Source organism: Corvus kubaryi, unplaced genomic scaffold (genome assembly GCF_017639235.1).
Source record: "Corvus kubaryi isolate FWS band 111438036 unplaced genomic scaffold, C.kubaryi_AGA036_p1.0 66, whole genome shotgun sequence".
NCBI classification, from domain to species: Eukaryota; Metazoa; Chordata; class Aves; order Passeriformes; family Corvidae; genus Corvus; species Corvus kubaryi.
This window is the reverse complement of record NW_024582054.1, coordinates 31,972,331-31,996,105: the sequence shown is the minus strand read 5'-3', so window position 1 is coordinate 31,996,105 and position 23,775 is coordinate 31,972,331. Positions and strand designations below refer to the sequence as shown.

General features: G+C 42.3%; 1 protein-coding gene, 1 long non-coding RNA gene and 1 other non-coding gene across 4 annotated transcripts; 1 reads left to right on the top strand and 2 right to left on the bottom strand.

Annotated features, from left to right (window-relative positions):
- Positions 1 to 2,013: 2,013 nt before the first annotated feature.
- Positions 2,014 to 2,086, bottom strand: TRNAK-CUU. The gene has a single exon. It is a non-coding gene; the product is annotated as a tRNA-Lys (tRNA).
- A 72-nt stretch (positions 2,087 to 2,158) lies between these two features.
- PSMA3 (proteasome 20S subunit alpha 3) lies at positions 2,159 to 11,640 on the top strand. Of its 2 annotated transcripts, none has more exons than XM_042046944.1 (11): positions 2,159 to 2,241; positions 3,137 to 3,219; positions 3,835 to 3,958; positions 4,664 to 4,765; positions 4,886 to 4,959; positions 5,534 to 5,606; positions 6,546 to 6,611; positions 9,239 to 9,285; positions 10,810 to 10,877; positions 11,021 to 11,085; positions 11,451 to 11,640. In XM_042046944.1, exons 1-11 carry the CDS (start codon positions 2,221 to 2,223, stop codon positions 11,493 to 11,495), a joined length of 768 nt encoding a protein of 255 aa, XP_041902878.1. In that variant the 5' UTR covers positions 2,159 to 2,220; the 3' UTR covers positions 11,496 to 11,640. The 2 variants fall into 2 exon arrangements, with proteins under 2 accessions (XP_041902878.1, XP_041902879.1); XM_042046945.1 differs by lacking the exon at positions 2,159 to 2,241 and adding an exon at positions 2,416 to 2,478.
- Positions 11,641 to 18,379: 6,739 nt separating this feature from the next.
- On the bottom strand, positions 18,380 to 22,985 carry LOC121673565. The gene is made up of 2 exons (XR_006019241.1): positions 22,560 to 22,985; positions 18,380 to 22,275 (listed from the first exon to the last, which is right to left on the bottom strand). It is a non-coding gene; the product is annotated as an uncharacterized LOC121673565 (long non-coding RNA).
- Positions 22,986 to 23,775: the final 790 nt, after the last annotated feature.

Sequence of the window (23,775 nt, the reverse complement as noted above, 5' to 3'; positions counted from 1 at the left end):
GTGAGCTTGGTGTTTTTGGGACCCATCTCCTGGTGCTGTTCCAGGCTGGATAAATGGACACAGTGTCATTGCCAGGTGCAGAGAGCCAGCCCCTAGGTGTACAGAACACACAGCCTAAGCTGTGCTGCTCATTTTCAGTCACAGTTTGGGTAATTTGGGGTGCAGGTTATATTTTACCTCAGTAAGAACTGAGCCAGAGCCTACCAAGGTTTTCTCCTGAGAGAGGAATTTGCCGTCAGCACGAGTGCCATGGAGCTGGGAGGGATTGCTGGTGTCCTTTTCAGTGGGAAGGATTCGGGAGATGAAACTCCTACGGAGCCTGTGGTGGTGGTGGTGCAATGATGTCATTTTCCTGAACTGCAGCAGACTGCAGCTGAGGAAATTCAGGATATTCTTAGCCCTTCCCTTTTGGGGGTATTTCCGTGCTGTGGTGCACACGCACCCTGGGACCTCGCCTGGCGTGTTCTGCCACCTCGTCTTCGTTCTGCCCACTCAGATCTCCTCCTGTGGGGTTTCTGCATCACTGAACAGCCTCAGCAGCTGCTGTTTAACAGGGCAGGGACAGAATTCCTAACTCCCATGTTACTGCTGGGTTGAAGTGCAGAGTCCCAGGACCTGTTAAGGCAAAAACAGGATTCTTACTTCATTGAAGGGGTGAGAAAGACTCTTCATGGCGTGCCCTGGAAAGCCCTCAGTAATCACACCCTAAATGTGTAATGGTGTAGAAAGGGTTGAGTTTTCCAGGCCAGCTGTTGCAGTTCTTCCCTCCCTGGCACTGCAGGGATCCGTGGATCCTCCCAGTAGACGCATTCACAGTGAGCCCACCTGGTTCATCAGGAAAGAGTGACAGACACAAACCCCTGCAGTAACTGGAGGGTTTTCCTCTGCAGTTCCTGATTCTGGACTGGGGGCCATCCCAGCAGCTTGGTGTTGGCCAATTGTGAACAGCTCCAGATGAGCGAGTCCTGCTGACTGGAGGAGGGGTTTGGAATATGCACAAGCCCCTCGTGGTCTGCCTGTGTCCGTGCTGCATCAGCAGGAGCTGCTCCATGGGGGAATTATCTTTATCTCATTCCCTCCTCTCCTTTTTCATGGAATCAGAGACTGTCTCAAGTCAGAAGGGACCCCTAAGGCTCATGAAGTTCAACTCCCTGCTCCTTGCAGGACTACCATAAACTAAACCATAATGGCTGAGAGCATCGTCCAGATGCTCCTTGACCTCTCACACGCTGTGAGCACTTCCCTGGAGAGCCTGTTCCACTGATGGATCAAACCCAACCATAGAATCCTGGAATGGTTTGGGTTGCAAGTTAAAGAACATCTGGTCCTTCCCCTTGCCAAGGGCAGGGACACCTTCAACTATCCCAGGTTGCTCCAAGCCCTGTCCAACCTGGCCTGGAACACTGCCAGGGCTCCAGGGGCAGCCACAGCTTCTGTGGGCACCCTGGGCCAGGCCCTCCCCACCCTCACAGCCAAGGATATTTTCCGGCTATAAACCCCCCAGATCCCTTCCCGTGGGGCTGCTCTGGCTGCTCTCCAGCCTCTCCTTCCATAGTTTGTGTGTTTAACCAGGGTTGCCCCATCCCAGGTGGAGAATCCCACACTAGCTCTCGTTACATTTCCTATGGCAGGTGCTTGCCCAGCTCTCCAGTTTATCCAAGTGTCTCTGTGATCCCTCTCTACCTGCATGGGAGCCCAGAGCTCTACTGGATTAACATCCCTCTGCTTCCTGCATCCAAATCGTTTATAAAACAAATTAAATTTTCTGGGATCCAGTGCTCAGTGGTCACCCCCCAGCTCCTCACGGCTCCCACTTGATTGCGCACGTTTCATTCCTGCGTGCAGATCACTTATAATAAAAGCTGATTTTGATGGTGCACATTCCACACCATTCGTGCATGCAGATCGTTTATAATAAAAGCTGATTTTCCCACTGACGCAGCGTTTATTGATCACTTACAAGGACTGTCCCGGCTCTCCTGTTGTGGCGCTCAAGAGGCCCCAAAAACGGAACGCCCAACGTGGGGCTCGAACCCACGACCCTGGGATTAAGAGTCCCATGCTCTACCGACTGAGCTAGCCGGGCGCTTGGGAACAGGGCCCTTTACATGTAATTTAACGTAGTGCTTGGTGACGTCATCCCGGGAGGGCGGCGCGGCGGCCAATGGGAGCGCGCGTTGCTGGGCGGTGGGCGCGGGACGGGCTGGGAGCGGCGCCGCCATGAGCTCCATCGGCACCGGGGTGAGTGCGGCGTGAGGGGCGGCAGCGGCGGCCGCGGCTCGGGCACAGCGCGGCCTCCCGACCGCCCCGAACGGCCCCCGCCGCACCCGGGGCCGCCCCGTGCCCGCGGCGGCGCTGCGGCCCCGTGGCACTGCGGGCGGCTGAGTCACTGCGGCCCGGCAGGCCCGGGGAACCGGCGGCGGGGCGGGGCGGGCTCCGGGATAATGCACTTATTATGCTCCTCTACATAATATACTTGTATGCATTTCAAATATATTCCTGTGATCCATAAGTTTAACTTAAATGGGGGCCTACAGGGAAGCAGGGGCGGGACTTTTGGTCGAGAGCTGTAGTGATATGACAAAGAATAATATGGGTACAATTTGAAAGAGGGCAAATTTAGGTTTGATATTGGGAAGTAATTCACCGCTGTGAGGGTGGGCAGGCCCTGGCAGAGGGTGCCCAGAGAAGCTGGGGCTGCCCCTGGAGCCCTGGCAGTGGACGGGGCTTGGAGCAGCCTGGGATAGGGGAAGGTGTCCCTGCCCCTGGCAGGGGTGGCACTGGATGATCCTTAGGGTCCCTTCCGACCCAGACCATCCTGTGATTCTATGAAATGTAAAGGCAGGCAAAAGCTCACGTAGGTTTTGAGTGTTGGGTAATGCTCAGTGATTTCACATCTGTGCAGTGTCTGGATTTGCAGTGTGGGTACATCCTGCACTGATGAAATGGCCTCTCCTGGCTTTTAGTCTCTGTTTTCTTCTGTTCCTGCATCTTATGTTAGGGGACAGCCTGCTCTGGGGACTTACACCATCTCTGGCAGTGATAGTCTTGAATTTTTAAACTAAATAGGCCTGATCTAAAAATGCTGTGATATTATGTGGGTTTTTCTTGCTGAGTATTTTGTCTTCTTCTTCAGTATGACCTGTCAGCTTCCACATTTTCTCCAGATGGCAGAGTGTTTCAAGTGGAATATGCTATGAAAGCTGTGGAGAATAGCAGGTAAGATACAAATATCTGCATCAAATATCTGCTCTTTTGGCCTCTTTTAAAGCAGTGTTGTTGGACTAGAGAAACACGAGGGCATTGCGGGTAAAACTGTGGTGGTAAAATGAGTTCTGATCTAAAAGCCCATTTTAAGGATGCGGATTGAGGTGCTGAAAGACTGACACGCTCAGGGCCTTCCTTGTAAATGTATCAGCTTCCTAGGGATTCCTCAAGGCATGGAGGACATCCAAGTGCTGCTGAAGCTGCATCAGCTGCTCTGGGAGTGTCTCTCTTCCCTGGAGTGTGTGTGAAGGAATGTTGGGAAGTGAAAATCCCAGCTGTGCTTTAGGGGCAGCAGGATGGATTGGCAGGGCATGGACGAGGTCACCCAGGCGTCTGCTCGTAGCCACAGGCTCCAGATAAGGATTAGAATCACAGAATCCCAGGATGGTTTTTGGATTGGAAGGGACCTTAAAGACCATTTAGTTCCATCCCCTTGTTGTCTTCAGTGCAGGAGTTGTGACAAACCTACTTTTGGGGATATCATGTCACTGTTTCTTCTGTCTTGGTAATTCTGTGTTACATATTTTACACTGTGTGTGAGAAACTGACATTTTTCTTGTCTTTCAGTACAGCAATTGGGATAAGATGCAAAGATGGTGTTGTCTTTGGAGTAGAAAAATTAGTCCTGTCCAAGCTTTATGAAGAGGGGTCCAATAAACGTCTCTTCAATGTCGACCGACACGTTGGGATGGTAAGGTGCCATTTCATTTTAGAGCTGCATAAATTGTAAGGTGACCCCCCCCCAAAAGGACAAATTCATGAATCAGAGAATCAAAACCAAGTAGATTAAGAAAGTAATGTTAATGTGTCTATGTACAGTCAGAAATGCCAGTGGGTATTTTACTGTTCTCTGTTATTCTTGGCACAAAAACATATATAAGTAAAATCCAAACTTAAAATAGAAGCTTGAAGCTGTTCTAAATTTTTAGAAATGCTTTTCCAGTTGTTCAAGCTTGTAAATATAAACACAAGTATTAAAATGGTACTTTTTTACCCAGTTACCAAATAAGGTGTGTTAAGGGAAAACATGCTGCATACAAGATTTTCTTCTCAATAATGTAAGAATCACCTGAATTCCTTAAAGACTGGTGTATGGAGGACTGGCCTGTCCATACTGTTGATGTCAGAACAGTGTCAAGGAGTGGTTCCTGTGTGAGAGAAATGCCTGAAACCTGGTGAATACACATGATATGAAGCATTGATTGAGTTGGTGTAGTTACCTTAACACGAAGGTAACTTCGGTTATTGATTTTCCCAGAGAAAAACTCTTTTAATGTATAGTCCCACTGGCATGTAGTGAGGTTGGTGGCAGGTGGGCAGTTTGAATTGCCCTGTAGAATGAGTATCATGGGCTATTGCCAGGTGTGTCTGTGCTGGTGACACACTCTCGTTCCAGGCAGTCGCGGGGCTCCTGGCAGACGCCCGCTCCTTGGCGGACATCGCCCGGGAAGAGGCTTCCAACTTTAGGTCTAACTATGGCTATGACATCCCCCTGAAGGTAAGAAAAGTGCAGTTCTCAGGGGTTTTGGCTTTTATTTTTGACACGAGAATGACATTTTATTCTTTATTTCTGTAAATAAGGGTTTCCAGTGTTTTGTTTTTCCTTTTTTCCACGCAGCATCTTGCAGACAGAGTGGCCATGTACGTGCATGCCTACACCCTGTACAGTGCTGTCAGGCCTTTTGGGTGCAGGTGAGTCTTGCAGACACACTCTCTTTGTAAATATCTTTTGGTTCATGCTTGCTGGAACTATTTCGGTTGTCTTGAATTCTTTTTTGAAACCTGGAATTAGTAACCCACAGTTCATCTCCTAAAGATTCCCTTCCTCTTTCTTTTTGTGTGTGCCTAAAACCTCAGGTGAAGAATTCAGATTCCCATAACACTGTGCTAGGCTTCTACAGAGCTGGTCAATTTGTCCCTTGTTTTTAAAGTTTAAGGGTTTGTGCCATAAGGCTGTGACAGTGGTGAAAGCAGAACTTCCCTCTGCAATCATCCTGCTTGCCCTGACACCTAAAGAGCAGGTTACAACTCCTGAGGGATTCTAGTACAAAGGGACTGATAAACAGATATGCTGCCAAGTTACTGATCAGTAAAATGTTTCTGGCAATGTGCAGGTGCTGTTCTGAGGCAAATTGCTCAATAGAGTGTAGCAGGACAGGAGGAGTTTTTCTCCAGGAAGGGTGTAGGAAACCTGAGCTGGTGTAGTCTCTGTAGTTCTGTGTGTGTTGGTAGAAGGACAGTTTTTAATTTCTCTTTTCTCCTCCAGTTTCATGTTGGGGTCCTATGATAGTGATGATGGTGCACAACTGTACATGATTGATCCATCAGGAGTTTCATACGTGAGTGTGTCAAAAATATTTCCATCTTAGCAGAAGTTCCCCTTCTTAAAGTTCCTAGTTGGGAAAATAGTAAGTGTTGGTCCAAAACAGCTGTTGTTGTTTTCTCCTTTTGCCTGGGAAGATCTCTGGTGAATCACTGCTGCTTGTTTGCATGTCCTTGTTAAACAAACGTGTATTTCTTAGAACTGCAGTCTGAGAAATGAGTTTAAAGCTTGTCTCTCAGAAATTTGGGAGTTCATTCCATCTGGCTATGTCCAATGAAAACTCCTGTGCACTGCCCCAAAAAGGCAAGAACTGTAGTGATACCCCTTCACTAAATACTTCAGGTAAGAGAGGGCTGTTTCTCTGGCCTGCCAACAGCAAACCAAATCAAATTAGAATTGTTGTTAGTGCTGCATTTTCAGCTGTGAGTAACACACAGGTTGATACACACACATACTGTTGGATCTTTTAAAATTTTCTTGCAGTACATCCAGGACCATGGCTGTTGAGAGAAATAGAAATGCTTAATTTCTATGTGCTTACACTGCAATTACGTTTGCACAGTAGGTGGGTTTAGTTTGGGGTTTGTTTGGATCCTGTAGAGCTTCTGTAGTTCCTGTAGAACTTCTCTCTTCAAACTAATTCTAGTTTATTCTTCCATTTACTGTAATAGCAACTAAAAAAATCTATTACAACATTTTGAGCTGATAAGTTTCTGTCCTGGGATTATTGAGCACATCTCTTTTCTATCAGCAGTGGTGGTACTTGATGTAGTAATTGGGCTCTATTCAACCATTTGGGGATGTGCCCCAAGAGAGAACAATACCAAGGTTACTCTTTAGCCTCTCACTGTGAGTAGGGTGAGCTTGTCATGTGCTAAGTGACAGTAAGAGCTGTAGAGGGTCTAGTATTTAATTAAATTTGAATATTGTGTGTTTCTTTTTTTTTTTTTTTTAGGGTTATTGGGGTTGTGCCATTGGTAAAGCCAGGCAGGCTGCAAAAACAGAGATAGAAAAACTTCAGGTATGGTCTTACAGTATCATTGTGCTGTCTCAAGACAAATATTCCTGGTTTATTATGTTACCTTTTGGGTGCCTAAAATACATAAAATGCAGAAGAAGCGGGTGAAATATTTCCTTGTACATTTGCCAGTGAGCCAAGTGAGAGAATATAAAAGTATAAATCTGTTTTTCATTCTGAATGAAAACTATAGGGCAGCATTGTGCAGGGTGCTATATCTATTATTTCCCAAAGGTTTTAGATGATTCTTTTGTTTAACAAGTTCAAAAAGGCTGCTCCTGTTAAGGACAAACTGGTCTGTGGAGAGAAGACAACCAAAAGGTATTGAAGTGTCCCTGTAGCTCACTGAAGTTATGTTAGAATCCTGAAAGATTTCCATCTTCCTCATGTGTTTTAGTATCTGACACCCTTGGAGTTGGAGACAACATGGAACCAAATCCTTCTCCTGGTCTGTCTCATGTAATTTTTATGTGATACTCTGTTAGCATCTTATTTTGGTCTGCAGAGGGATGTCACAGCTGTTCGTGGAAAGGTTCAGAGTTTATATGATTGTTGTATTTTTAAGAATAGCCTATTTATGGTGCTGTAGCACCATGACTGAAAAATTGAGGAAAAATTAGAATGTTCTAGACTCGATTCATTCAGCTTTGAATCTGCATCAGATGCTTGAATACCAAATTAAAGATGAGAAGCCTACATGATCATTTGATCTTTATACTGGAATTGCGGCATCTGGGAAATCATAATTTCAATTTCCAGGTGTGCACATTGGCAAAAGACAGCGCTGTGTTGGGTTACACACAATCTACTGCAAATAATTAATTTTCTGTGCAGTGCTGGGATTTTCAAAAACTTCTGCAGTTAATAATGTGAATTACTGGAACTTTACAGTCAAGCCTGTAGAATGCAGTAGATGGAACAGAGGTGTGGCACAACAGGGCCCAGCTGCAGGTGTTGATTTAGGGGCTTGTTTGCAGTGTCCCCCATAATGTGTCGGATCCTGTCACAGCTCTGTGGGGTGAGTCCAGCCCCGCATGCCAATGCCTTTTGTTCACTGAGGACTGGGCAGGTTTCCAGGTCGTGGCTAATTCTGACAAGATGAATTTGTCAAAGCTAAGATGGGAAAAAACCAGAAGTACAAAAGGTTTTGTGGGGTGAGCCTACAGGAGCCTGTAAGCTAAGATTTGTTTGTTGGAAGAGATGACTCCCGGTGGAAAGGAAGAGGCAAGCAGGGAATCAGGACTTTAAACCTGCCTTAGGGGACTGCAGAGCAGATCCTGTGTCTGGGGAGGATACAGTGTGTAAAACCCACATGTAGCTGAGGGTGCAAGAAGAAAACCCTGCACTGATCACATCTCTTGCATGTTATGTCAGTAAAGTCAGCGGTGGGAAAACTTGTAGCTGTGTGGAGACTGCTTCAGTCTCTTGATCTCCTGCAGCTCTGATACTATTACAACTTTCTGATATATGGACACAATCATGATTAACTCGTGGGATAAAACTGTTCACATTGTTTACTTTCATTGTCTGCAGAATTAACATACCTGGGATGGGATAACGGCAGAAATTAAACTGGCTTCAGTTTTCTCTCTTGTAAATATGCATGACAGTAGTAGAGCTTTAGGGTTTCCCGTTTGACTGCTAACTTGATATGCATGAGTACACATCATCATTTAAATGTCTGTGTGACACAAGTTACATTTGGACTGAGTGTCACAAAGGCAGTGGGTCTCTGTTTGGGGACCTTCTCCAGATGGGACTGTGGTGGCACATCTCTCTAACCAGGCACAGGCATTTCTTCTCTGGCCCGTTGCTTCACCCCAGAAAGGGCTGTGACACTCCACATGAACTCTTGTCATCTGAATCCCTTCACCAGTACCTCACAACTACCTTCCATACTAAGGGTTTGAAAACATTTTGGGAATTGGAAGAGATGGTAAATTGCATTAATGGAATGTAGAATATATTACTGCTTCATAGGCCAGAAAAGTTGACCTATAAAACACAAGTTTATTATGTCATGGAAATTTGCACCAGACTTTGTTCTGATTAACTGTGAAGCTGCCAAAAGACTGTGATATAACTGAGAAAATATGAATTGAGATGCTGATGCCTTGCTCAGGCAGGCAGTTGGTTGTTAAACAATATTCTCCTCTTGGAGCATTACTTAAAACCCAAAATTGCCTGTAAAAGTGTTGGTAAGACCAAAAGTATTACTGTGCTGCCTAGAAGGAATACAAATATTACATGTGAAAATACGGTGCCTCTCATTGTTATTTTATATCAGTTGAGCATAAAGCATCTAGGAACAAGTCAGGCTTTTAGGATGCCAAAATCACCTGTGTAGCTTCTAAGATTTCAGCTGATGAGTGCTTTAAACTGGGGAATTTCCAAGTAGTATTTTTTTCACAGAATCTTTCAGTTGTAATATTATTCCCTGGAAGAATGACTTGCATAGAGCAGGCTGAAAGATGCACGGTAGAGAAGAAATGTGGTTCTGGTCTTTCTGTTACTTTGACTACTGAACATGAAGCTCATTAGGCACATGCACAGCCTCTCCTATTCTGGCCTTGTGGAAGATTTGTATTCTCCTTATAGAAATCTTATATCTGTGTGTCTTTTGCCTACAGATGAAGGAAATGACCTGCCGTGATGTTGTTAAAGAAGTTGCAAAAATGTAAGTCTCCAACCCGTTTTTTCAACTTGACAAAAATCCAGACTGGTGAGCTTGCTTTGGCTTCAAACTCAGGCTGTTCCTTTTAAATTGGGTATCGTGTGTTAAATTGTCTGACTCCAATCCCTGGTTTTAAAATACTTAGACCAGTGACAGAGGAGGGGAGACTCCTTGGCATCCTGGTTCTGAAGTAAGAGTTGTTTGAACAATGACCTGATGCTTCAGAGAGAAGCTGTCCGCAAATGATGCTGAGGTCCTGGACCCACCCTAAAAAAAAAAGACTCAAGTGCTTGGGAAAGAAGCAAAGTAGAACTTCTTTAAAGGAATATATACAGTATAGCTGTATTATTAGACATTTAAAAATAATTTCTAATAATGAAAATACTTCTGTTCTAGTTCTGCTTCAGCTCAAACTCACCAGCAGCGCTAGACAGGGTTCTGTTTTTCAGCTCAAATTCAGCTCCTCAGTAGCATTTAGCAAGATAACAAAGATTTTAATAACTTTTAAACCTAAAATACTAGGCACAGTCCAGAGCAGAGATTTCTGCAGGAGCTTGTAAAGGTACACTTTGTTGCAAAAGTCTTGTAATCAGCTGAACATAAGAAACATAAGAAAGCTAACAGAGACAGGAGGGTCTATAAGCATAGAGGGGTATTTCCGTGGACACCAATGTTCACTTCAGACTTTTTATTTGTTTCACAGTACTTCCACTGGAAGTACTTAGTGTGGTGCTGAGGGTATCCTGCCTTCCTCCATCATCTCCAAGGTTTCCATGTTGGGTAGGAATAGCTGGTGTTTTTCAATTTCTGACTTATTAGTGCTTTCTGAAGCAAGCTAGGAAGTACAAAATACAGGCTTCTCAAACAGTGAAGCCACAGGTTATTGTGAGTTCTGCTGTTTTGAGTGTCTCAGCTCAGGATTGTTGCAGTTTGTTTATGTGTTCTGCCACAGGATGAAATCACATCAGTTTTGTTACTGCAGTGTAACATTTCTATCCCACAGCCTAAGCAGTGACTTTACTGGTCTGGGAGGCACTGTGTATGCTATGATACCACTTGGGGTTTAAATTTCCATTTCCATGTTTGCCATAAGCACCACATTGGAAATCTTATGTACAGACTTCTAATTAGACACAAGATACTGTGGTGGTGGGATTTAGTGTTAAGTGTAAACTGAAGTAAGATTTACAGGGGGAAATGCAGGACACTCCAAGCTGTATTATAACTGATTTAGCAGAAGCAGTGATGATGCAGCCTTGGTTCTGCAGTATCTAAATCTTAATGTTTGTTGTAGTTAGGGCAGCTTGAACATCTCAACCTGCATCTTGGCTGTAATGATTTAAAGTGTTTTAGACTAGCAGTTAAGCCTGGAAAATTCTCTGATGGTGTTTGGCGGGGAGAAGGCACAGGGAGAGCTATTAATCATAAGGCTACTTTAACAGAAGAAATCTGTGACAGGAACAAAGTATATTTAGCCTGTTAGTATATTTAGTCTGTTCTAATCTGTTCTTTCTCTGTTCTTTTCAGAATCTACATAGTTCACGATGAAGTAAAGGATAAAGCTTTTGAGCTGGAACTCAGCTGGGTTGGAGAAAGTAATGCATTTCTGTAATTTCTATACCACTCCAGAAAATTTATAACTTTTTGTAACTAAAGTAAAACATTGTTTCTTAAATTCACTCTGTATGTCAGGGTCCTTGTGTGAATTGTAATTAAGACATACTCTTTTTATTGGCAGTAACCAATGGAAAACATGAAATTGTTCCCAAAGACATCAGAGAAGAAGCAGAAAAATATGCCAAGGTAAGTTCTGACTTGGGTGTTGTCTCAGTGCTTCACTTGACAACCTGTTGAGTTGCCTGGAAAAGGTATCATTCCAACACACATCCCTTCTGTGTTAGCTGGTGTTACTGGGAAGGAGGAATAGGGAAGGCTACAATGTAACCCAGGGATAGTTCTTGCTCTCAGAAACTCTTAATTCACAGGCTGCCACACATGGTGCCTTTCTCCTTCAAAAGTAAATGTGTTGATGGGAGCTGTCCTGCTGACTACAAGGGTTTGGACACAGTGAGAGGGTTGTGAAGCTGCAGCAAAACTTGTTTATTGTAGCCTGATTTATAAAACAACTGTTAGACTATCCTTTAATTATACTTTCTTTTTTTAAACAGGAATCTTTGAAAGAGGAAGATGAGTCAGACGATGACAATATGTAACATATTGTTACTCCAAAACAAGTCCAACTTTTCTTATCTTAGACCAGGTTTGTTTATAATGCATTAAAGCATGGGATGCTGTTATGTACTTGTTGGAAGAAACCGACTGACCAACTTGCACTAATAAATTTTCCATTTTACTGTCTCTTAGCTTTTATTTCAAAAAAATATAGGCCAGCAACTGTACCTAAACAGACATTAGGAAGGAAAGACATTATCAGGCTGATGTTGTGTCCTGAAGCATTCCATTTGAGCCAGGCCATGTACAGAGAAACAGTATGTTTAGAAATTAGACAAGTCTCTTGTTTATGCTGCATAGTTTAGAATTAAAAACCAGTACTCTTGTTATTCCTTGATTAACCAATAGCACAATTTGCAGTTTGTTCACAGCTGCAGTCTCTGGTGGCTCTTGGCAGAAGAGATGAGAACATGACCAGCTCTAACAGCAGGTTACAGTTTAAGGTGACGTGCACAGCTCACAACTCCTAACTGCCTATGTAACAACCAGGAGTTCAGGAAAAGGAGTGTCAATCTGAAGTACTAAGCCTAGGCTTAGTGGAGGAGTAGCAGGAATTAAAAACTAATTCAATTTAAAACAGTGCTTGTGTTAAGTTCCAAAGCTGTGAGATCTATTAAGCAGTGTAACTGGAATTAATGCTTGAAGAGCCAAACTATTTTTAAACAGTTTTATTCCGTTTCTTAACACGCTTCTGAATCAGCTTAATCAATTGCTGACCTTTGCAAAAGTTCAAAACAAGGTTTGCTGCTGTCATTCCCCACTTCCTAGGAAAACAGACTGCCTCTTCTAGTCACTTCAAAGTTCTGAAGCAGCAGGTTGGATGGGGCTGGGAGCACCCTGGTCTGGTGGAACATGACCCTGCCCATGGCAGGGGAGTGGAATGAGATGATCTTTAAGGTCCATTCTAACCCATAAGATTTTCGAAGATAAAAAACTGTTCTGTTCACCACCTTAAAACTCAGTTAAAATTGAAGTCTTGTTTGTGCATGCAGTTTAAATTCTAACAGCCCTGCTAGTCTAAAATGCATACTTATGTCATGAATCAAACTCCTCAGCTTTAGGAGTACATATTCTCATGTTCACTAGCCCTTAAAACAGGAGCTTTCCCTTACAGGTTTATTTTTATAGAGGTAGTTTGGAAAATAGCTGGCCTTCTCCAGTCTCTTTTGTACCAGGATTACAAAGCACAGGTTCTACTTCCTTTTTGTGACATGGGAAGGTCAACAGAGAGAGATGGCTCTGACTGTGTCAGTTCAGACTACTTGAGCTCCTGCCTCTCCAGCTGGGCAGAGCTTTTGGAGGCTGCTGGGACAGAAGGGGCCAGCCTGAGCCAGCATTAGTCAGGGCCAGGACAGCAGCCTCCTTCAGCGCCTCCTCCCGAGGCAACAGTAACAGCTGCTGCACTGACTCAGCCTGGAATTCCGTGTTCCATGCTCCAGACTGAATTTACTACTGCAGTTTCCTGCTGACTCAGCTCTTTGAGTCACGCGTGAGCACCAGTCAGGAAACTCCTCAGCAGCACCCTAAAGCATCAGCTGAGGCTGATCTGCCACTCCCTGGGTATGGCAGCAGGGAGCTTCCTGATTCTCTTCATTTTGGCTTGATTCTGTTCCTAAAATCACAGAATCACTGAATAGTCTGAGTTGGAAGGGACCCGCAAGGATCATCAAGTCCAGGATGAAAACCCATGAGCTTGGTGTTTTTAGCACCATACTTTAAACTGCTAAAGGGAAACTGAAAGCCATCCTCATGTGGCTACACCCACCCACCCACCCCTCTAATCCTTTCAGTGACAGCCATTTACAATTAGGGACAGCAACTACAACACACAGCCAGATTTCAGGGTACAGTGAGAAGAGCAGTACCAGCTGTATATATTTAAAAGACTAAATGGAAGGAAAATATCCCACAGTATATGAAGAGATAAGAGGTAGGAGCACATTTTGCTTATCCAAAATTTCCAAATAACTACTTCTTGGAGAACATGGCAATCTAAAATCTACACTCTGATTTTTCTGTATCTGTTCACAAGAAACAAAAAGTCCCATGAGAAGCAATTCAAGAGGCTGCAGACAGCCATACGTGTAAAGTGCTGCCTACTGTCTTACATGTCATGGCAAAATTTAGTTAGTACCAAGCTGATTATTACTGCCAGGTTATTTTCCAAATTTAATCATTATATCAGAGTATAGACTCAGCCTGTTGATGAAACTTGTATGGTAAGGAAAAAAAACTACTTTCATTTCCACTGACTGTGGATGGGGAAAAATAAAATTGAGCATTAGAAGGTGGAGAAAAGAAATTTGCTTTTATTCAGAAGACTGGGCAGTCAAAGAGGAAAAAGGCAGGAGAGTATTAAACTAACTATTTTAATGCTGACATTTCCCTTTACTTTAGAAAGAAAACTAGCACAATCTTTTTGATCTTAAGTTCAGCATTGCTACCTCTTGTCAACAAGGCCAGGAACATTAGAATAGATTTCTAGCCCAGAGAGACTCATTCCAGCAGAAAAACTACTGCAACTCCCCTTTGACAGCTATTTTTGTAACCTTGCAGTTCCATGAGACAACCACACTGCATTTAACAAGTAAGTTACTAATTTGTTACTTAACAATTAACTAATTATACAGTAGTGCATTAGCCATCATAACGTTTCACTAATTTAGTCCACAGCTGATAGGCTAAACAGAAACTTCAATGAGTTTTGCTACTGAGAAGTATTTACTTGTTGCTATGTCAAACAGTGAAGTTGAGCAGGGGAAGAAGTCTTTAAAAAAGAAGGAAGTAGCTATTTATGGCCACACTGACCAAATAATTAAAAATGCAGTGGCATAGCAAAGCATGATGAAACTTTAATTAAATGTTGAAGACCATTTTTTTTTCTAAGCTGTCTGAGGCAAATCACTCTGTGAACAAGCTCCTGAAGGGCTCAAGCTGGATATGAGGTTATTATTTAAGGAAGGACTAGAAAAAAATAATACTAAATTGCAAAAAATCAAAAAGCTTACATTTAGCAGAGGCTCTGTTTTAATTACAGGACGAGGGGTAAAAAATTTTTCTCTGTTACAGATACTCTCATATCCTGCAGGCTTAGACAACATCTAAGGACAGGAGTTTGATTTAAGCCCAGAGAACATCACCTGATCAGGCAGCCAACACGAAGGTTTGAAAGGCAGCATGCTTTCATGCTTTTAGGCTTGGATCCCCTTCCCTAAAATTAAAATTAGCTTTTATAGCTGCCTTGAAAATGGTCAATTATAACTTCAGCGTAACTAAAATGTGGAAATGCTTTGCAAGGCAAACAAATGGCAGGGTAAAATCTTCTGAATTAGAGATTTGAGCAAGAGGTGATTCTAAGAGTCTCGCTTGGGTTATTTCTGCCCAAAGCACTGGGAAGTTTCAGATCTAAAGATAGCAGAAAAGCAGCACTTCTTGCTTCAGGCTCCACAACTAACCTACTTTGTCCTACTCTGGCAATTTATGGGAACACATAATACAGCAGAAAGTTAAATACCCACTTGGAATGCATAACTCCAGTTCTTGCCATGCTGAAACACTTCATGCTCAGGGTTTCAGTGGCATATTCTGTTGCTTAAGACCCAAAGCACAGGGCTTAAATAGAAACACCAGGAAGAAGAGTGTATAGACCAAGTCATCTCCTAGCTCAGCACCATCCCCCCACTCAAGGAGTGTTTTAGAAGTACAGATCCAACACAAGAGTAGCCTGTTCAGTAAGATGCTTCCTCCTTAAGTCTCACACATCCAGTGGCTGTTACTCAGCACCTTATGAATCACTGCTCTGCTATTTATTAAGGCTGGATATGTCACATTCCTTGTTACAATTATTTAGTCAGCAAGTCCACATACAGCAGCTTTGCTCGAGAGAATTAAGGGGACTAGGTGAACTGCAGGTGACAGATTACAAAACAATAGGTTTAGTATCTAGTTTACTTACATCCATCTCCCTGACTGCACCAGGGCAGATTTTAGAATATGAAAGTGCACTTGCAGAGTTCAAATAACAAGTTTAGGCTATTGTATCAAGATAATTAATTTTATGCTACTTTAATATAGCCATAAAAGTTACTGGCTTGGATAATATCCTCTTCACAACTGCTAGTACTGCTGATAAAATGATGGCAAGATTGTTAGAAGTAACCCATATGTGAAATTTCCTGTGTGGCAGACTTCCACGAGGCCATCTCCAAAAGAAATACTACTCATCTGTATTTGGTGCTGACTCTCAGAAAGGAAACATTCCAAGCAGAACGCGTCTCATGCAGATCTGAAGTATGCCAAGCATTGGGTCATTCATTTGTAACTTCTCATCACCAAAAATAGCTCGATGGCCTGAGGTTAAAGCCCCACATGCTGAGAGTGTGACTGTCCATGCGGATGCAGCACTGCTTGGGATGCACTCTGGCTGTGCAGTCCCAGGCACCCTTAAGGAAGGAGATTTGGAATAACTCCAGAGCTGTTTTGCAAGTCTCTTCCTGAAGATAAAACCACAGCCATAGAAGGGAATGCAAAATAGTGAATTCAACAGCACATCTTAGCATGACTTTAAAATGAAGTACACAGTTTAAAGATTATGAAAAGAAAAATAGTTTTGATTGTCACGACAATTCTGACGCTGTAATTGCACCAAAAATACAGCAGTCTGTTCTCTCCCCCTCATTTTCTTCTTTCAGTTGCATGTCTGTAAGACAAGGACCAGCTTTTCCTCCACCCACCAGTTTTTCAAGTTACATGCAGCAAGGAAGTTACTTCTACTTAAGAACTGAGAGCTATTTTGAGACACCAACTGCTTGTAACTTTCCATTATAGAGCATCTTGCTGCCTATTATGTCCAATTACACAGAGTTGCAGAAAAGAAGCGGTAGCAGAGTTAAGTCTTGCCTTACTGTAAATACATTCTAGTATTTTAGAACACAGGATCTACAACCAAGCACAAACCAAGTCTCCTGTTTCCAGACCGATGCAGCCATCCCCCTGCAGTGCTCTTTCATCTTCAGTACATTGCTATTAAAGGACTCTGAAACAGTTGTTTAAAAATGGTTCTTACGAGTTGCTGTGCCAACCAAAAATGGACAACTAGAATAAAGCAGGCAGCAGCATCACACAGTTTGCAGTCCAAACACATGCGTATCTTCAGATACAGGAAAAAACTGAAATCTCCTGAAGTCTCCCCTAAAAGAGAGTGTAGGAACTGCCCACTGAAAATACCATTTTAGGCAATGTGATAAAACAAGCCAATCAAGGGTTTAGAAAGAACATGGTGTGCTTTATTGCTGCATAAAATTAGATATAATTTGGTACACATACTGTCTGCATATCCAAAATCAGTCATTAGGATTCCAATTTCACCAGATTAAGAGTAGGTCCAATTATAGTAAATTCACCCAAAAGCTGATGCATTCCAAACACACACACACACACACCCAAAACCCATCCAAGTGATGCCTAAAAATTTTTAAGTTAAAATTTATCTTGTTGGTTGGAATTTTAGAAAAGCAAGAAATCTGCTCCTTTCATTAAATTCAGAAAGAACAGAGACCTATTACATGAGACTGCTTTAACAGGTGACAAGAGCAGCACAGGAAGCATCAGCTACTTTAGCAGAATGCTTAAAGCTCAGTTTCAGTTCTAACCCCAGGTGTTTCCACAGTCAACAAAGCCCACCAAGTAAGAGCCTATTTTCCCCAAACACTTTCCTACATACACCAGGAATAGAAACAGATTTGAAATGCTGTTTGAGGCAGAACCAAAATGTAGCTAAGTGTGTTTTCCATCAGTTGGCTTAACAAGAGCTGCCTCCCCCAGCCAAGTGCTCATGTCTACCCTCACACCAGTGAGTCCCCTATTGTGCTGCTTGCAAGGAGGAGACAGATCACTGCCACAAATAGATCTTCCATTGATCCAGAATAATAAAACCCACCAAAAAGTAATGTATTTTGCTCTGTCAGAGTTCTGAATGTCACACAACACAGCTCCTTTCAGGAGCTCTGTTTATAGCTGTAGCTAATGAGGTGACACTACACAGGAGCACTGCAGCGGAAAGCACATCCCTGAAGGTACAAACTCCTGCAAACAAAACAGTCTGCCAGTTAATTCACAGGTTAAGTGTTGATTGGGCAGCCAACTCCCTGGCCACCTGGAAATGAGCTACCTGTAATAATATCCTCCAAAAGACACAGACAAGTGAAAAATAGCTTTAGAAAAGGATGGCTGAGCAGGAAAAGAATTCAGAATTTAATCACTGTCTGAACTGCAGATTCTCACCAACAGCAGCTACTCACAGCTGAAAACATTTAATTCAAAAGACTGAGGACATTAATACTTTTAAGTAAGAATCAATACTGGCTAACTACAGTCTTGTTAGCTGAGGCTGAAAAGTAAATTAACCTGAAGTGATTGAAATGATTTGGGCAAGCAAAAGCCCTGGAAGGAAGGCCATGTAACCACTGCCCTCACAAGCTGTCTTTTGCTGAGCAGCCACGCTGAACAGCAGTGCTGCTGCTTCCCTCTTTGTGCCAGGCTGCAGGCTGGTAGTGACACACAGACTTCAGTGACACACACACACACTGCTTCTGGAGGGTTACAAGGAAGGACTGTGAATCCATAGTCCTGATCCTGTTGGATCACGTTGCTCTATAATCTGCATCTGTAACAATAAAGTATTTTAATCACCAGTTTATCAGTACTGGCAAGCCTGAGACACCCCTATTCTAAGAGATGGACCATGCCCAAGGACTCAGCATCAGTATAAGAACCCTGTCTTTATCTCTCCAAGTACAGAAAGATGCGTTTTAGTAAAAATCCAAACTCTGCAAGCCACCTGCACAAGCATTTTCAGACACTGGTATATGAGAACACAGCTCATAACAGCTTTATTTCCTTCTTGTACTTTGTTACATGGTTGCAGCAAAAAGTCTTACAAGGAGGCAGTGGGGAAAAAAAACCAACCCTACCAAGATATAAACTATCAACAGGTAAGATTACAGGATAAACAAGGAAGATTCTCAGATTGCCCATGACAGATCACTCAAACTACTGAAAAACAAGTATCTACTAACACAGGTAGACAAATTAATCCAGCCAAAGTCAATTCTCTATACCAAAGTGAAACACCCATTTCAGCTCTCCAATGTCAGCAGCAACTCACTTCATAGGTATGGGTAACATTAGGCATCTCTTCAGTAAACATTTACTCCCAGTGCGGTATCACAAAAGGCTGAAAAAGTGACCACACTGTTGCAACAAAGTAGATCTTAGAAGTTAAATATTTAAGGAGGAATATCTTCTATTTAAGCATCTTAATTTACTCAAAAGACTGCAGTAAGATTCTTCAAACACAACATGCAAAACTTCAAAGACTTTTTCCCCCCTGTTGGTTTTCATAGCAATGAAATAAGTAATTGCCACTCCCAAACCCACATGGGTTTTGCTTTCAAGTTTTACCCCATATGTTTGATTTAAATGGGAGTTTACTAAAGCAGCAGTAATTATAAACTAGAGACTTGACTTTGTTAGGAAGAATACAGACTATTTAGAGATTCAGGTACAAGTTAAAACGTTTTCCATTTATTTCAAGAACATAAAATGTATTTGATCTATAGATGGGTAACTGACTGTATTTACCCACAAAACCCCTCCTTCAATCCTGTAGAAAAAACATCTTTTCTCCACTTGGAAGATCAAAACTTCCAGAGATAAAGAATTTACATCAGTAATAAGGTTTACATCTCAGAAGCTAGGAAAAAAGGCTGCATGCTGCGGAGATAATTCAGAAGCCAGTTAAAAAGCATAGACAGTTTAAAAATTTAAGTTTACAACACTGGAATGGTTGATGCACTGATGCAGCCTGTACATTTTTCTACATTTCTCTGTATTTCAGGATATATTTCTGTACACACTAACCAGTGTCTTGTGCCTGTCAGGAAAAATGTTATTCAGAAAGCCTGGAAGAGAACTAATGACAGGTAGTTCTAAAGATCTAGTCCTTCACCTTTACTGCTGGCATCAAGAGACAAAGTGTCATTTCGAAAAATACGTAAGAACACTCTCCTTCAGCAGCTGTGAACAGTGCAACCCAGAACAGTAACTAAACTCCCATTTGACTTCAAGCACCTACTTCAAGTTTTGAAAGACAGACTGATCACTTGATTGCAGGTGATGACAGAATCCTTTGCCACATCTAAATTAAAGCTGCTGCAAAAATCTTCAGCTTCTCTGCAGTGCTGTGCAGTAGTTTTGCAACACTGCATGACTTCCCCAGGATAGCTGTAACTATCGTCACCAATGTGCACTTGCAGTCCTGAGAAATAATACAAGAAATTCAGTGTATTTGTAATCAAATTCCATATCCTGCATCCCTTTGTTAGATAACAAAATAGAAATTAAACATCTATATTCAGATAATTTAACAGCACGTGCCAAAACATGCAGAAACTGGCTTTAGAATTCATGCTTAAGTAAATCCTGGCAATAAGCACACAGTTCCTAAATTAGCCAATATTAACATTTGATACAAATATGTCAGCTATCATAAAATTACATACCAGAAAGAATAAAAATAGCCTCTTACAACACAGCTCTGGTTCTGTCCAAACACAGAGTTACCAAATCAGTCTCAAAACAAGGAACATTTTAGTCTGGCATTAAAAGATTGCCTGATAGATGGCACAGCTTATGGGTTGGGGGAAAGCAGCAGCTCCATCAGCTGAGAACTGAAACTCCTCTCGTGGTGCTGGGCTGCCAACACCACACTCAGCTAATGCATCACTGATTCCTGCACACACTGGGGAACACGCGGGATCGTAGCTCAGATCTGCAGCCACAAAGCACAACAAAGTCTGGACATAGTTTATTCAGGAAAAATGGGGCTGCTCCTCCCTGGAGATCACTGAGGCTGCTGCCAAGAGCTTGGCCAGCTGAGCATGGATCACTTTACTGGTGTTACTGGGAAGAGCAACTACAAATTGAGTATTATTTTTGCAGAGCTGATAGAAATTCCAATCCTGAGATTTTTCTCACACAAGTATTTCTGACAGAGTGCTCTACATCATAAATATTTTCATCATTACTCATGTCCAGAAGATACTGCACTGCTGCAAAACATACCCAAAGCAGATTCAAGAAATCAGCACTGAACTTCAGTGGATTGAATGCATCAATTCAGGCTTCCTGAGGGTTGCCAGGCTTTGTGTCTTCTCCAGTGGGAACCCTCACAAGGCAATGATTAAAATCAGCATGAAGTTACGTTCCAATAATTGAATGTCCATTTTCTGAACTTGAGGACAGGAATGTCCCAGAGCTGAGGAAACTGCATGTAAGCATTTAACAATAACAGGATTCATTCATGTTGGGATTTATTTTTATTTTCCCTCTCTCACACATATGATTATAAAAATGAAGGAACTTGATTCTGATAGTTTAACAGTGAAGCACAATTTTCTCTGTGACCAAGAAAGGTTTGATCTTTCAGTTTTATATTCCAGCTATTACTGGCTGAAGATTTTTGTTATCAACTTCACATTCATTGGGATTTTTTCTCTTTACACCTGCACTTCACAGCTTTTTACCACATTCCTCTGAGCAGTTTGCAATCACTTAGATAATAAATCTTTATGGGAAGCATGTGACCTTCATCTGTACAGAAATACTGCAGTTCCCCACAGACAGAGAATCCAAACCACCACTGCAGAAGTGTTGCCTATATAACTACAGAATAGAAACACTAAGGGGAAGAGCATTAAAAAAAAAAAAAAAAAAAGAGAGAGAGGGGGAAAAGAAACAACTAAACAGTGGAGACAACAATAAAAGCCAAAAGTCTCCTGAACACCTGCAAGGTATGACACAGTAGCACTGCACTTCATCACATAGAAAGGAGCTCGGTGTTAGAATAAGATCCAGTATTTTTAATATTTCTACGGTATTTTGGTTGCAATTGTACATGTACTCTGAGTTCTTTTAGCTACAAAAAATGAAGTATGTCAAGAGCAGTATGTGATTACTGAACAGAATATAAAACTACCTTTCTTATCCCAAGAATCTTACTTTATCTCTGATCTGAAGGAAGCCACGTGATACATTCAACAGTTACTCATTCTGCTCTTCTTATAAAGAGAACTGTAAGATACAGACACTCTTAAATTTGCTTTTTCTTATCAAGTGCCACATGTATGGAAGACTTTGGGCAAGATTTCTGGACATTCTGCAACTAATACACTACACACATTTTCAAGTGTTTAAGTGTACTGTTTTTACTAATTTACTTACAGCCATCACTTAGAATTCCACCAGTGTCAGTTTAGAGTTCCTTAATGCTTTTAATTGCTTTTAAATTAAGAAGCCTGTAATTTGCTCAAGCTAAGACTCAAATGCACTTCCCCAGGCAAATCTCCTGTGCTCCATCTACAAAACCTTTGATACTAACAAAGTACAGATAACACAAGTACTGCTGCTTTGAACAATGATCTAAAAAATGAAATGTTTCTACCTCACAGCATGTCTGTTTAAAGAGAGACTAGATACTAAAATGACTTACTGTGACTGTCCCACTCTAGAGCTTCTCTACTGTTAACTTTGTGCAGTTAACACAACAGGCCATGATAAAAAGGCTCACCAAAGTGACCTCCACTGCTCATTTCTTCCACTCATTTCCACAGTTTCCCTCTAAGGGTTTGCACAGGGGGATGGGGCAGAGATGCAAGGATCCAGCACAGCCAGGATGGCTTCAAGTTTCAGGGCTGATTAACACTGGGATTTAGGACAAAAAATTTCAGTATCATGAAGTAACTATCGAGTCTTGAAGTTCATATTCCAATGATAAGACATTTAAAGCAAAATTAGACACTTTTCCTGCCTTGCCAGAAGCACAGTGTTCTCATTCCATGACACCAGACATCATCCCTAAGCTGTGTGAGAACATTTGTGCTGCACTGAGTTGCCCACTGGGCATTCTTAGGTGCTTAAAATACCATAAAAGAACAAGTCACCTCTCCTGCTCATTGGCTATACAGAAATAAAGTTCTTTTGCTCACAGCAGCTCGGTGGGCAATGTGCCATGAACCTCCTAATTGTGCTGGCTGTAACAGATACATCCATGGGGACAGGATTTTTATGCTAGAAATCAGAAACAAGACTTGATTAGTTTGGTCACAAACTGTTGTTTATTGAATGGTTCTACACTCAGTACAGAGATACAAACCGTGCCTCAGGAACGCTCACAATCCAAGCCAGCATTTCACCAACATATTCCTGAGAAAGATCAGAAGTTCACATTCAAATAGAATTTTGCAAGTTTTGTTAACATTTGGGTCAGACATAATATATCCTAAATTATAGAATCAGAGAATGGTTTGGGTTGGAATGAACCTTAAAAACATTATCCAATTCCAACCCCCTGCCATGGGCAGGGACACCTTCCACTATCCCAGGTTGTTCCAAGCCCCATCCAACCTGGCCTGGAACACTGCCAGGGATGGGGCAGCCACAGCTTCTGTGGGCAGCCTGTGCCAAGGCCTGCCCACCCTCACAGGCAGGAATTCCTTCCTCATATCCAAGCTCAACCTGCTCTCTGCCAGTGTGAAGCCGTCCTCCCTTGTCCTGTCACTCCATGCCCTTGTCCAAAGTCCCTCTCCAGGTCATTTGTAGGCTTCATATACTCACCAGTCTATCCACTGCATAAAGCAGAACTACAGCAAAGAATCAAAGCCCCTCAGCACTAAACGCTTCAACCTTTACACATTCTGTAGAGATCCTCACCCATATTTATATTTACAACCCAGATCTAAACACCAAAATTCTAGACCTTTCCTCCATGTCAGACCTCGCCCAGAGTCAATTCCAAACAAGCCGCGTGTACTTTGTGCCTTATTAAACCTTCAGAGCTTACCTGTACCCCACACCTCTGCTCACTGAACTCTCCAGAGTCCCTTTACTTGCTGCTTTCCAAAGCATCAATTTAATAAAAAAAAAATACAAAAGCCACCTCCAAAGCAAAACTTACATAGGGAATGACAAAGTAACCATCTATTTATGTCAAATTAACATAATGGTTCCCCCGCTGTTGCTTTAGATAACCCTGAAGGAAGTCCTGTAGCTCAGACTGAGCACTATCAAACAGATGCTCATCACTCCGGAATAAAAATTATGAGCCCGTTACTTGGAAACAAAAATTATGCATCTGTACTACCGTGAACTATAGAGCAAATTCTGTACAATGAACCAAAATGTGAAACTAACGTTAAAATATAT